Source organism: Morone saxatilis, unplaced genomic scaffold, assembly GCF_004916995.1.
Source record: "Morone saxatilis isolate NCDOM2014 unplaced genomic scaffold, NCSU_SB_2.0 Contig19, whole genome shotgun sequence".
NCBI lineage: Eukaryota > Metazoa > Chordata > Actinopteri > Moronidae > Morone > Morone saxatilis.
Window position 1 is genome coordinate 6,176,846 of NW_023339751.1, and position 14,721 is coordinate 6,191,566.

General features: G+C 44.0%; 1 protein-coding gene across 2 annotated transcripts; it reads left to right on the plus strand.

The window, feature by feature from the left end:
* ism1 (isthmin 1) lies at nucleotides 1-11,845 on the plus strand. Of its 2 annotated transcripts, none has more exons than XM_035662939.1 (6): nucleotides 1-924; nucleotides 6,794-7,012; nucleotides 7,825-8,092; nucleotides 9,711-9,854; nucleotides 10,000-10,089; nucleotides 10,441-11,845. In XM_035662939.1, the coding sequence occupies exons 1-6, from the start codon at nucleotides 787-789 to the stop codon at nucleotides 10,956-10,958; spliced, it is 1,377 nt and encodes a 458-aa protein (XP_035518832.1). In that variant the 5' UTR covers nucleotides 1-786; the 3' UTR covers nucleotides 10,959-11,845. The 2 variants fall into 2 exon arrangements, with proteins under 2 accessions (XP_035518832.1, XP_035518833.1); XM_035662940.1 differs by having other exon boundaries at nucleotides 6,797-7,012.
* The last annotated feature ends 2,876 nt before the right edge of the window (nucleotides 11,846-14,721 follow it).

Below are 14,721 nucleotides of genomic sequence, written 5' to 3' on the forward strand. Positions count from 1 at the left end.
GTAAGCCGTAGTTTGATATGGTTTGACTTGTTTCCTCCAACGGGACTCGTTAGAGACGCGCGCAAGCACTCGTGTCTTAATTTAGGTGGACTCACAGTCCGCAGAATAATGGATGAATACTGTTTTTGAAGCAGTCAGAACTCCGCCGTGAAGTCTTCACTGGGAAGCTTTTTTTTTTTTTTCTTAACTACCTGTACTTTTTTTTTTCTTCCAAAGGTAGTCTCGTCGAATAAAGCGTCGGATAGCGCAGAATGTGGACAGATCAAGAACTGCGTAAAGCGGCTGAAGTGGAAGTGAGAAAGACTTTAGTGTGAGGCTGAGAATGTGGTGGGGACAGCACGGGGCAACTGGGCTGCAAGTTTTCTGAGCTTGGAGATTTGACGAGGGCGCAACAAGAGCGGAAAGTGTTAACGCTGCGCGCTGGAGCGGACCTGCAGATCAGCGCATTCACTCATATCATATTTGCCTCAAATCAAACTATATGAACAGTCAGCAAAAGAGGACAAATCTTATTTAAGGACAATCACACAGTTGACAAAAAAAAGAAAAAAAACACTGGATCCAAATTAACCTAAAGCACTTTCCCCCCTCCCAAGTTATTCGACTGCATCATCTCCGATCCTTTTCCCTTCATCATTTGCAATTCTGATTCCCGAAGTGGCTCCGAAGTGGTGTTGCGGCTCCTCGTCCCCGGCGGATCCGGAGATTGGAGTCTCTGCACCGGGAGGAGGCGGAGTCGGAGCTTCGGCCACACCGCAGGCTCCCAAGAGCGGCCGTGTTAAAAGGATGGTGCGACTGGCGGCGGAACTGCTGCTGCTCCTGGGACTTCTTCTCCTTACCTTGCACATCACAGTGCTGCGGAGCAGTCCGCTGCCCCAGGGAAATCTAACTCTGAGCCTGGATCAAGACACAGCACTTACAGAGGTGAGTTCGGAAATCCGTTAGTGGTGAGGGAGATTTCTTGAGGGGGGGGGACTTGGTGCAAAAAGGTGATGTCTAAAGGGGGTCTCATTTGGTCACAGATGGGGATGATAAAATGCTCACATGAGCCAGTGGCCCAGGTAAAATAAAACCTCCATTCCCCCGGGAACCCTGTGAGTTTTTTGGGGATTGTTGACATACACACGGATGTGGTCTCCCTAGGGTGCCCCCCCCGGGAATGGCAGGGAGCCAGCAGAGGGATGGAGGATGAGGCAGGGTCAGAGATCAGCCCCCTACACCAGACGCACCTCCTTGTGGTTGGGGGTTAAATGCTAGCTGCAGGCACTTCTCTGTCATCATGGGCTCATCACTGTCATCCAAAACTCTCAGTTGATGAGACAGAGGGTCAGAGCTGAGCCCCTGAAGGTGCCCCCCCACTTCTCTTCCTCTCCTGCCCCAGAGTTGAATTTAGGGATTGATTCAAATTGATTTCTATTCCAGGCCTGAAGCCCAACTTGTTTTATTTGATCCTGCATTATATTCATGTGTGGGCATGGCCTCATGAAAAGATGAGACTTTAATGTTCAGTGTTAAGGAAAAGACTAATTATAACATAAATTAATATGATAATATAATTTCTTGAAATTCTTTGCCATTGATGTAGTCTGGTCAAAATACAGGTTTTAATGACACCTTTTTTGGTGTTGTGGTCCAATTTAGAACGTGCCTCAACAAAATTTAACAAGGGAAGACATTTGTCAACATGACACCTCTTAAGACAGCTTTAATAGTTTGACTGCCCATTTTAACATCAGCATAAAGCACGCAGACTCCAGCAGAGCCTCAAATCCTGACTCGAGGGTTAAGACGGGTCTGGGATCAACAGGCTTTTTTAGAGAGTGTTAAGCATCCTTCAGCTGTTTTTTGATGTATATTTAGCATGCTACTGAAATACCTTCTTCACGTCCCAGTGATAAATGGGTATTTATGCCCACTGGAATGGTGTCCCTTCATAAATTCTTTATCAGGGTTTGGGGGAGATGAATGGAAATAATTTTTACTTCAACAGAGGATGGTGAGGGTAATTTCTCTTATCTCCACCATCAATGTAGTCTGACCTGCGTATATGCAACAGCAAGCCTGTGTTCGGTTGGATATTAGGGCATGCAAAGCTGAGAAAATATTTCAGGAATTTATTGAATATTTGTCACACAGCCAAAGGTTGGATTGGATGAGCTGGGATGAGGACCAGGAGGGAGTTTCTCCTGAAGAACTGCAGTAAAAATACTAAACACATGCCAGCCATTCCAGCCTCAACATCCCTTTTGTCACTATAGTCCAAATTTACATAGAGATTCTGGCTCGTGATGAAAGAGCCCAACATGGCCACTCATGCCCCATGTTGAGAAAAGCACTAAATGTTTTTTTTTTGTTTTTTTTGCTCATGAATGCTCCGACTATGTGCAGACATGCTTGACTGGTCCGCCACTGAAGATGGTGATGTCATCTTGTCACGGCCCAGGGGGTGTATTGTCATGCCAAGGTGTCATATTTAAAATGCCATTCACAGAAACACAAATGACAGGATGCGGCTCCATGCACCTGTAGTGGGGAGAGAAAACTCTTTGGTCCAAGGCACATTATCATCACTGACCCAGGAAGCCACATTCATCCACTGTGGCAGTGTAGTGTGATATTAAAAACAGTATTTGTCAGCGAAGAACATACACTTTTCTACCTTCTTAGCTACATTTATTATCAAGAAGTCCTTCACGTTTGAGCTCATAACAACCAATTACAGCATGCACCTTCTCAGATTGACCCTGTAAATAAACACACACCCAGTATGAGGCATGTGACAGGGGAAGGATAGTTTTCTCTTCCACCTACATAAGTGTATCGCTGAAAAGCATCTGGCACAATGTGCACTGCCTTCATTTCCTGCCAGCCTCCCTGGGGGAAGGACCCCTGAGTTGCTCCCAATTGAAAATGGAGTCATGCCCCTTTAAGCAGCCCTCACAATGTTGAAAAAGGGGGAAGCGGGAAAAGAAGAGGAGATACTGTGAGGGGGGGGGGCTTGTGTGTGCAAGTGTTCATTCATGGCTTTTGAGAGTGGGGGGTGACATCCTGGGAGGCCCCAGATGAACTAAGGAATGGTGTCACTTTTGATCTCCAAATTAAAGCGCGTTCCTCGTCGAGGAGGATCTCAGATGAGTGATAGCGACTGTAAAACTGCCTCGCCATCAAAAGGGGGACACTGCTGATTTTTTAAATTTTAAATGAGTTACTCCTGTGCACGGTTACCGCCTGAGCTGTATTAGAAAACAGCATGTTTTTCTCATTAAGCCGTGTTAAAAAAGCTCCACTGAGAGTCATTTGGAAAAGACAGAGAGGTGTTTATGTCGACATTATCAAGAATTGACGGACTGATACACAACTGCCATTCCTTTCTGATGACTCATTCCCATGTTGTGCATTCTTTCCATCATTTTCAACTCTACTGCTCCTAAATTGTTCTGCTGAAATACTGATCGAGACAGATTGAAAAAATCTGCTATTTGGATGTATAAAATTTCATGGTTCGTCCTTCACATTGCTGAGCTCCCAGATGAAAATATAGATTTAGTGAAATCTCAGTGCTTATGGGGAAAAGCAGCTTAGATTTCCCTGTTTCTGTCCAAGTGATGGACTGTTTTCAGCAGTGCTATCTCACAGTTATCCTATTTACAATTCAGCTTAAGCCTTTAATCAACAGCATTATATTTATGGCTGATATTTCTCCATGTTGTGGCAAGATTTTGATGTGTTTACAGTAAGAAAATCAGCATCTGTCCTGTTGGCCCCAAAGAAAGTGAGACAATAATCTGAATGTCAACACTGTGTACACATCGCAGCGGTATCTATTGTGCAAGGTTTGACTGTTCAAAGGCTGAAAGTGAAAATGTTTATTTAACATCAAATATCGACTTTAAGAGAGGTTGAAGAAGCAAATTCTCTACAAGGGAATTGATCACATGAGATTGTTCTTTAGGTCCTTGCTGGATCGGTTTACATTAGAGAAAATGGTTTGTAACTCCGGTGTTGTGGGAGTTCAATATTGGTGGGGAAATCCTAGGTTAGGTTATTAAATGATTTCTAACTCACCTCTATGCAACTTCAAGGCTCAGTTTGTAAATTGTGTAGCTTTTCACAGCTGACAGGTAACACATTTCCTTTTAGCAAACTGTCAGTTTATAGTGACTTTCACAAATCTGTCCATGGTGATAAAATAGATTTGTATCAATGAATCAGTCTGCTGTCAACAGAGCACATCAGGAAATATCCTTCCATACTGGAGTTCAGCGACATGTGATTTCAAAATGTTAACAAATATTTTAGACTAAAAAGCTACGTTTTAGTCATGGAAGATTTTGGAATCAGTTTGTTCAAGGTTGCTTTCTTATGTGTTTTTTTGGATCCTTAGCAGTCTGATGGGAAATAATACTGCTAGTTTTATTCAAACTTGCAGGACTTCTGCAATATTCAGCACAGCAATTCTCCCATTTGGTGCATTCTTACCCAACTATCTGCAAGATAATCTATGGCCTAAACATAAATCAAATTGCATTAGTACTAAGCTACCAGTATTTGCCCATAAACTCACAAACTGTCTGTGTTTACAAGCAGGCTTCAGCTCAATGGCCTCCTGTACTGAGTGAAACATCATCGCAAGGGTTGCCCTGGGATCAGAATGCTTTTAAGTTTGACTTTAAATAAACCAAATTTGTGTCAGGATTAGATAATCTGCCTGCCATGTGTAATACATCATAATATGACACAACAGAAGATTCAGATGGGCTTAGGCTGGATAATGGAGGATTAATCTGCCTGCAAACACTGTGAGTGGGTTTCATGAGCCGATAGTTCGCGTATTTTGAAACATTTGTGGTGGCATATTCTTCCTTTTAATACCGTAGACCAACCCGTGGAGAAAGTAGTAAGTCAAAACTCAATAACAGTTATTTTTGTGTTCTATCTCTAGATGAATTTCCATAAATGACAGGTGTTGTGAATAAAATCACCTCTGTCATATGATGGGAAAACCAAATGGAATTGTCTGTCCACAGTGGCAGTGAAATGTGTGGTAGATTAGTGCTTTCTGGCAACAGATTCAAATGACAGTTTGTAGTATCAGTATCATAAAACAGTAATGTTTGGACCGAAGATAACTATCTATAACCCACAAAAATGACCAACACCTGTTTACTGTATTTACAATTGCACGTATGTTGTTACATTGTGATTGAACCTGTGAGTGTTGTGTTGGGCCGGCTCCCTCAGTGGAGCTCAATTACAGCCACTGAGTGACTTCTGAAGGCTGGGAACTTGAAAGACGGGGTTATCATGTGGGCATCTCAAAGCCCAAGTGCTTGTGATAGAACCAAAGAGGGTCCTATGATGTTCTTTTTTTCTGTACTCAGCCATCAGCCATAATTGTTTGGTTATGGAAAAGACATTTGTGGTTTTAATTGGAATCTTTATCAGAATATTCCTTTCCTCAAATTTTATGATTTAGAACATAAATTCTCATAAAAAAAAACGTGTCATCTTATCTACAGTAAAAACCTCTCCCTCTTTTTATTTGGTGGCTACAGGCAAAATGCAGAACCACCTACCCTTCTTCCTCAAAATTATGGGCAATTGTATAATTATTGTAATTATGGCAGTAGTTCACATTAAGATATGTGATGTGAAAGTTTTTTGAATTCTTTGAAATGCATCATATTATCATAAAAACTCCATCTGGTAGTGAATTAAGAAGAATGATGCTCAAATGGATATGGGAGTCTCTCTGTGCAGCCGCTGTCCCCACGGCGGTTGAATTTAAGTTACATGTACATTTATAATCCTTCCTCCCTTGCTGTGCAGCTCCATTTACAGCGCCTATATTATCCCAGAGTGCACCTTGGCTGGACACAAACAGCTCCGCTGGGGGCTTTTATGCCCACCACAATGTGGCTGAGCTGACACTTTGTCTGTGACTGGCCACCGCAACCGTACAGCACTGCTGCCATATTCTCAGGCCTCAGCGTGGCCACAAAAACACTAGGGAGGAAGAAATGGGACATGAAAAAAGAAAACAAGGAACGTGATTGATGGCTTTCTTTGATCTTATTTTCTGCCACCCTAGAATGGATGATTGCTGACTACTTATGGCTGTCTGTCCAAGTGAGGAGTAATTGTCCCTTCTACGCATACCTGACAGGGGACATATGCCTCAACTGTCCTTTTGGGACGAATTTACAACAGCCCTGTCAGAAAGCCAAATGTTTTTCTGTCTTCAAGAAGGCAGATGTAATTATTTTGCAATGTTTGCTTAGGTTTCTCTGTATAGCCCCAGTGCAGGAAAACAGTGCAGTCTTACATCGCTCTTTTCTCCCAGCCAGCCAGCACCAGAACATGCTAAAAATGTCCACATCACATTACTATGGTAAAGCAGCAGCATGCTCAGTTAAAAATGGAAAAATATACACTGACACTGGCTCTGAATGCCGGCTCTAGACGGATTATATTGTGGTGGAAGCAGACAGACGCAGAACAGAACTCAGTGCAATGTTTGTCCCACTCTTTCATTGGCTCCTTCTTTCTGGGCTCCAAGGAGTTAAGAGTCCACTGTCCACAGGATTTATGACAGAGGTCGTGGCCGCATAAACCTCTGTCAACATGAGAAATCAATCTAATGTTGCTGAGTGTGCAGACTCTGTAGATGCCAAGTGGCATACAGCCCCTTAGTTACATTCACACACAAGGGAGTAAAATATTTGTTTAATTATCTTATTCTGTGAATGCACAAACCAATCACAAATTCATACTGTGTTCTTCCTCTCCTCAGCAGAACAATATAAATGCAAAAAGCAGCTCCTCTGCCCAGCTGGCTCCAGAAGACCGGAGGTCTGGTCCAGAACACAGGTTGACCCACCGGCCTGCCACCCTCCCGTGGGCACAAGGCAGCAACGTACACAGGGACGGCCCCGGAGCTTTCCTACTAGATCTGCACAATTTCCCTGACCTCTCCAAAGCCGATATCAATGGACAGAATCCCAACATACAGGTGATCATGTGTGTCTGTGCACCTGCCAGTGTGCTTTGATGCTTTTATTCACTTGTAAGACATGGCTACTCAAGCACATAGGACAGGAAGAGCAAACAGGAAGAAGGAGAATAGTTTGGTGCACATCACTACCCCCTTTTTCTCCCCCTTCCTTCTCCCCCTGTCCCCTTTCACACTTCCTGGCTTGTAGTGTCACGTCCATCATAATGATAGCTGAAAGGCAGACACTAACCAGCAATGCCTCACTACTAACTTATGTGCAGGAAGACAGACGGCAGCTTATGTAAATGTGTGGCGAGCCCTCAGTGGTGCAGATGGCCGAGTAACCGCTGCCATGTTTAAATCATTCTCTCGTCTAATCCAGCGAGGGGGTCTTTCCATTTCTGAGAGCATCACTGCTAAATCCGAGCACGAACAAAGTGTATTAACATCTCAAGATGTGGGAAGAGAGCGCAGCAAGCAATTGAGCAAGGGCGTGAGGCTGTGGGAGATGGGGAGGAGGAGGAGGGGGGTGTCTTTGATCCTGGGATTCATCTGGCTTTCATGGTCTGGAGGAGGCTGAGTAGCCCTTTGAACTTTGTGTTTAGGTGGAGAGAGCCCGAGAGGTGGGAGGGTGACTGTGGGGCAGGGGTGATGGTCCCCCCTCATCTGGGAGGCACATGTGTTGGGACAGGAAGGGGGAGGGGGTAATATCATGAGTAGGGGTATCAGAAAGTGTCACCTCATGGCAACCGATCGACCCATTATGGTCACAAATGCTATAGAAGTATCTTCTTTGATGACTCAAATATTAACTTTAAGCTTTAATCCAGGTGACTATTGAAGTGGTGGATGGACTGGAGGGTCATGAGCCAGAAAAAGGCCTCCGTAAGGAAACCAAACCCAACTGGGCTTCTCCCAACTGGAGAAACTGGTGGCCTCACTCTTCTTCATCTTCTTCCTCTTCCACCACTCACCAAACAGAGGAGCATGATCGCTCTTACGGAAGCAACAGCGAAGACAGCAACTTCCTCAGGCCGCCGGCAGACTGGGACAGGAGAGGAGGCACCGGGGGAGGAAGCAAAGCTCAAACTGAATATGGTGAGTACGACAGGAGGGCGTGTTTGTGAGGAAATGAGTGCACAATGCACGTCGCAGAATATTTAGCTGGATCCACAAGCTCTTATTTGAGCACTGGTCTCCAGCGTTTTCCACAGATGGCCATAGACTGATGTGGAATCTGTAATTTGCAGATTTGCTGATTTAAGCTGTCACCATAATAAGTGCAGTCATCCCAGGCGAGCCTTTGGGAGCCCCTGATTGAAGCCTTTAACACTCTTTTATGAGATAGATTCCTCTGTGGTGCGGAGCTAGCTACGTGACACAGTTTAAACGCTTCGCTACATCAAAGTTCAGCAGCAGGAATGGGGCCAGAAGCACTGTTTAGCTGCCACACCATTCTCACAACACTCTCCAAAAGTAACCCCACAGATAAATCTGCCGTGGAAGAATTTACACTCACTGTCATACAGTATGCGTCCGGCCCGTGTTGTAGCATGCCCAAACCAACATGGTCGAACAGGAATGCGTGTGCTGTGGTAAATGTCATTTTATCCACTTGCACTACAGTGGTGAGGAAGGCTATTTTATAATCATTTTTTTGTCAAACCATAGCCCATGTTTAATGTTTCTGGCTTATCGCTGCGGTCCCCTCTCATTCTTACCGCACTAATGGACAAGGAAATATTTTATCATCATTACTGTCCTGGTTTTAAACCTAATAATCATAATTGTGGACAGGCAGTGAGGGTCATCCATCACAGGCCACTGATAGCACACTCAGTTGTCTTATCTGTGGGTTGAGGGCAGGTTATTATCAAGTTTTCAAAAATCCAAGTCCTGTCTAAGCTGCCACCAGCTCTTTGGCCGTAGTAAGCTATGGAATAAGGAGGGGAGCAGCGCTAGATGCCTATCTGGCCCGTATTCATACAAAATGCTCATAATGAGGGGCAGATGGCAGCAGGGGGTGTATAGGAAGGGTTGGACCTTGGCCAGAAATACTTCCATCCCAACATGCCCACATTAATTCTCCTCATTGATGGAGTACTGCTTTCAAGATGTGTGTGTTTGTGTGTGTTTGTGTGCGGTGGTGGTGGTGGTGGGGTGAGGTAGTCGTGGAGCCTTGTGTAACTGTTTCCATGTATATCCATTACAGTGATCTGCTCAATGATAATTGGAGTTAAAGAGGATTTCTTGCCATTTCACTTCCCATTTTGAAACCAATGAATCACAGATAGAGCAACTGAACGGTGTCCAGTGCCACTGTGTCAGGGGAAAATTTCTATTTGTAATTTCCCTGCTGGATCGCCTGTAGCTTTGTTGGAATTTGGAAAGTGCTTCCCTGTTACTTCACTAACTGAACACACCCTTCGCCTTGGACTGTTTGGTTCTACAACTCTGCTGTAGCATGTACAATATAGTGAATGTGTGTGTGTGTGCGTGTGTGCGTGTGTGTGCATGTGTGTGTGTGTAGACAGGCGTGCATGGTGCTGCTTTGAGGGCCAAAGTCAAAGAGAACTTAGAGCTCCCCCACTTCCCCTTTCATGTCCTCCCCCCACTTATTATTAGTGAGGCATGCTAACAGGCCTGAGTAAGTTCAGCATGTGGCCTGCATCAGAGCTGAGGATCTCTCTCTCTCTCTCTTTCTCTCTTGATCCAGACTATATGGACGGAGAGGGGGACTGGAGCAACTGGACGGCGTGCAGTGTCACCTGCGGAAATGGCAACCAGAAGAGAACCAGGTCATGTGGTTATGCCTGTACAGCAACCGAGTCCAGAACTTGCGATATGCCCAACTGCCCAGGTAAAGTCTTGATTTTGGATCACAGAACAAAAAGATTCCACAGCCGTAAAGATGGGGGTCAATGGATAGATTGCAAGTGTGTGGGTTGATTTCGGAGTCTTTCATCTTTTGATCCACCTTTCACTGTGCATTTATCTCTCTAAAGGTATTGAAGATGCTTTCAAGACAGCAGCTACTGAAGTGAGCCTGTTAGCTGGAACAGATGAGTTCAATGCCACAGAGCTCTTTGGTGTTGGTAAGATTCTGCCTACCCTTGTCTTACTCTAGACTACCCCTCATTCAAACGTTCTTTCGCTTATCAAAGACAGTTCATCCATCTGGCAGCAGCGTTCCTTCGCACACTTAGAATTCCTCATGCTCGGGCTGCGCTCCATTACTGGGCAGAGATGAAAATGTGCAGCAGGGCAAGAAGAGCACAGTATGCTGCTGCCCACTCTCTTTTTGTCCGTCTGTTCTTAATCAACCTAGCGAAAACACACCTTCATGTTAAATATTACACCTTCTCACTTCTTCTGGTTTTATCTCCTGATGTTGGGGTGTGTTGGGAAGGAGATGTATCATTTAACCGTGTCATCATTTCTTCCAGACACCGACAGCTGCGAGCGATGGATGAACTGCAAGAGCGACTTCTTGAAGAAATACATGACCAAGGTGGCAAACGACCTTCCCAGCTGCCCTTGCTCTTACCCAACTGAGGTGGCGTACAGTACGGCAGACGTACACGATGCTCCCACGCGCCGAGATTTCCGTTGGAAAGATGCCAGCGGGCCAAAAGAGAAGCTGGAGATCTACAAGCCCACAGCCCGTTACTGCATCCGCTCCATGCTGACGCTGGAGTCCACCACGCTGGCAGCGCAGCACTGCTGCTACGACGACAACATGAAGCTCATCACTCGCGGCAAAGGGGCCGGCACGCCCAACCTCATCAGCACGGAGTTCTCCGCCGACCTGCACTACAAGGTGGACATCCTGCCCTGGATCATCTGCAAAGGAGACTGGAGCCGCTACAACCAGGCCAGGCCACCAAACAACGGGCAAAAGTGTCCCGACAACCCTCAGGATGAGGACTACTACAAACAGTTTGAAGAAGCAAGGGAATTCTAGCCCGCAGTAGAGTGAAAGGAAAAACACACACTGCTTAAATATTCAGCTAAACCTCGAAAATGGTGCTGAAACCATTTTTTTTCTTCTGTTTTAGGTCAAATAACACATGAACTTTTAGGCTCTGAGGAACAAGACTTACTGCTCTTTTGAATCAAGAGGAATAAAAATCCAACAGAGTCTGAACGCACAAGGAACTTTTCTTGACTTCACCAAAACCAAGCACGAAACGTTGCTTTGTTTTTTAATATTTGTTTGTTTTGTTTTTTTATAAAAGATGCCTCTAAAATAATGAATGAAAATTTTGCCAGTAATCTTGTCACCATTTATAACTCAGATTTGGTCACTAAAGGGAGAACTGAGTTTATATTCTTAAAAAGGGAAAATTATTATTCTAGGAACCTTCGTTTAGATTGTGTCCATGTCCGTCTCCATAGATTGTTTATGTTTGGTGAGAGGCCTGTGGTAATAGAATAATGAGATCCATCAGGAATGTGTTGGGGGGCTTTACCATTTCACAATATCCAGGTTCTCATGTAAGCTTGTGAGTTTATTTAGCATGCACATTTTTTTTTCCTCACCATTAATTTACAACCGTGTCCCTTGTGTCTCTGAGGCAGATCTTCATTGTAAAAAGCCTGCATTATTTTTGTAAAGTATTTATTAAGTTGTAGCTGTGTCTGAGTTGGGTGTCTATGACTGTGGTTTCTGATTCACATATGGCTGAATGCTAACTTGAGATCCCTCTCTAGCTCAAACGTTGCCATCAATGTGCTTATCCATTTCTCAAGTTAGGATTAAACCATAATAGAGCGTAAAGAATGTGTGAATTCAACTGTACGGAAAGATTTTTGAGATATAAATCTATGAATAAATTTTTAAAAAGCCAATGAATGTGTTGCTAGAAAAAAAATCTTTACTTGTCTGATCTTCACGGTCAACATCTTTTTGTAAATTCACAAAGTTTCAATCAAGGTTTCATCAGATGCTATTAGATTTCCCTCCCACTGTCAGAGGAAATTCATCTGCAGGGAGAAATCTCATCAATCAAACTCCTCCAACAGGCTTAAGCCAGTGCACAAGACTTCCATTAGTTCCATCCAGTGTGGCTCTCAGGCGAGGCCTTTTGATGGGATTGTGATATTTCTTCAGAGGAGGCAAGGAGGGTAAGGTTCCCTTGAATGTGACTCAAATTCTTTGTCTTTGGCATGTATCCTCACATTCCTGAGTAATTTCTCAGTGTACACACGCTCTCTCTCACACACACATATATACACACACACTCACTATGTTGCGTGCAGCACTCTAGTTGACATATAACATGCCTGTCTTGCCCCTCCCCCGCTCATGCACACTGTCAGCGAGCTGCTATACCATCCAGCTCTCTGCGGCTTCTAGGAAATGCTCCTCTAATGTTCAGTCATCTCTCCTTGTTTGTGCGGATTTCAACCAAACGAGAATGCTGTTCACAGGCTGACAGAGCTTGCTTGCTTTCATCACAGATTCATGTCAGTTGTGAGCAGTAATAGGAACGTGTTCCAAACGAATGTCCCTAAACATATTCCACACACTAGTGTGACTTGTGTGCCACTTTCCCCTCTCTTTTGGTAAAGTTCAAGTTCACCCCAGTTCTAAACTAAGAACTATGTGTCAAAGATGTATGTATCCTAAATGTTGCGATGATCGGCTTGTCATCAATCCTGTCAGAAGAAATGAAATGAAAATCATCCATCGACAGCCACAGCAGATCAGTTCTGCTGCTGCTTCCTTGTTCGGAGAGATGACATACTTAATCATCCTTTGAGGGCAGATAATACGAGCACTGGTGTGGTCACCTTGTCAAGCTAGTTCTCTGTACGCTGTTTCGTCTTGGTTTTGGTGGTTGAGTGAGTTTTATTGGAAACCCACCTCACCTCTGAAGAGCTGAGACACGCAACTGCTGCAGTGTCTGAACAGAGAGGATGTGCTTCCTTCTGCAGATACCGTGAATGATTCTTGGATGTCTGATCGAGAGATGAGACATTAACTCTTGCCATTGCATAGTTACTTAAACTTCGTATGTGAGAAATGTGCATTAGCTATTTGCACAATCCAGTGTTCACATTCGCAAGAGTAAAATGTCTTTAGAATTTATCCTGCCAAGAAATGAATTGTTGACCTTCTCATACTTTTAAATGGTACATTTATGGTGCTACAGTGTGCCAAAATAACTTCCTATTAAATGTCTATAATTATATATAGCTATATTGCACCTATGAATCACTTGTCAGGCCTAGCAGAAGGAAATAATATAAAAATCAGACTATGGAGAAATGATATGGACATTTGGTAAAACCTTTTTGATTTCTGCGCATTTAGTTAGAAATATACAATGTTATACAGAGATACTTAGATTTGAGGCACAGGTACATAATGACTGAAGATGTTTTTAAGAGTTTAACACTGAAAACCTTATCTCTCACCAGATTCTAATTTTAATTGGTTGGTGTACAGAAGTGACAATACCTTTTTCCAATTGAGCCCACTTGAAACCAGCGAGAAGAACACTGAAGGGAAAAAGAACTACAAAGATCTCTCATGGGAAATAACCCAGATCTGTTCTAAACTTTGCCAGGAAATTGTGTGGTCATGTAGGCACCCGTCACTCAGAGTAAAGAGCTGAATGAGAAAATAAGACTTGAATATCGAGAACCTGTTCTCAGTTCCAAATATAGTAACTGTTGGGGTTTATTACGGAATGTGCTTTTCAAATTGAATTTCTTGACTCCTGAATGAGGCGTTCGGACCTACTGGAGTTTTGTCTACATTACCGGTTCAGTCTCCATCAATCTATGACCGACCAAAGCTTGTGCTCAAAAGTGCAGCCAAAAAAAAACGGTAGCAATATGTGAAAAAATTGAGGAGCATAAATGATTTCATGCAGGAGAGGATGACTGTCTAACATTAAGGAGCATTTACTGGCAGCATGGTGAACAGCAAGTTAACTTTTTCAACTTCTGCATGGCAAGAAAGAAGTCTAGAAAAGGTCTAGAATGAGTACACTGTAGTAAGTGGCAAAATAAATACAGGCTAGAGTTTAAGCCAAAGCAGACAAGTCTGGTTTTCTTAAATGGGTCTTCCTTGTCTTAGATAACTGAGTGAATGACCACACTGTAACCTGCTGAATGGTGGAGGTAGTGAGCAGCCGTCAATTTTACATGGATGGATGCATGGACGGATGGACAGAGTGAGGCGAGAGGCAGAACGATGAGAACAGGATTTCCTTTCACTTCATCCTTTGGGAGTCTTAAGTGTTCATGGCTGCTTGATTTAACCCTTCATCTCGCTCTTCTTCCAGCTGCCCCCCACCCTCCTCACGCGCTCCCCTCCAACCCTCCCCTCTGTCCTGAGAGATGATACCCATCCCTGTTCATCTCTCCCGAGTCTGTCATATTAGCCATGCTGCCATTGCCAGTCTGTTGGTTTGAGTGATTCATGCTTTTTATTAAACTCAGTTATGTGTGATAGTGTTACAACCTGACTGGGAGTAGATTATGATGATGCTTCAGTAGAGAGCGGAATTAACCAGAACAACTCCACCACACCAGCAAGCTAAATTCACCTTGCAGAACACCAAACCTGACGCAGGACTCAAGCGTGTGTGTGTGATTGTTTGTGTATACACTGTGTGTGTCTCCATTGTCATTCGTGTGATTGATTATCTGGGAAGCTTGGCAGGAGGACAGATTTATCTCTTGGCAGCGTAAACCCCCCCCCCCCCCCCCCC

Coding starts and splice junctions, on each gene's coding strand:
- ism1 (XM_035662939.1), top strand. CDS start 787: ATGGTGCGACTGGCGGCGGAACTGCTGCTGCTCCTGGGACTTCTTCTC. Junction 7,013..7,824: donor GACAGAATCCCAACATACAG/GTGATCATGTGT, acceptor GCTTTAATCCAG/GTGACTATTGAAGTGGTGGA. Junction 8,093..9,710: donor CAAAGCTCAAACTGAATATG/GTGAGTACGACA, acceptor CTCTTGATCCAG/ACTATATGGACGGAGAGGGG.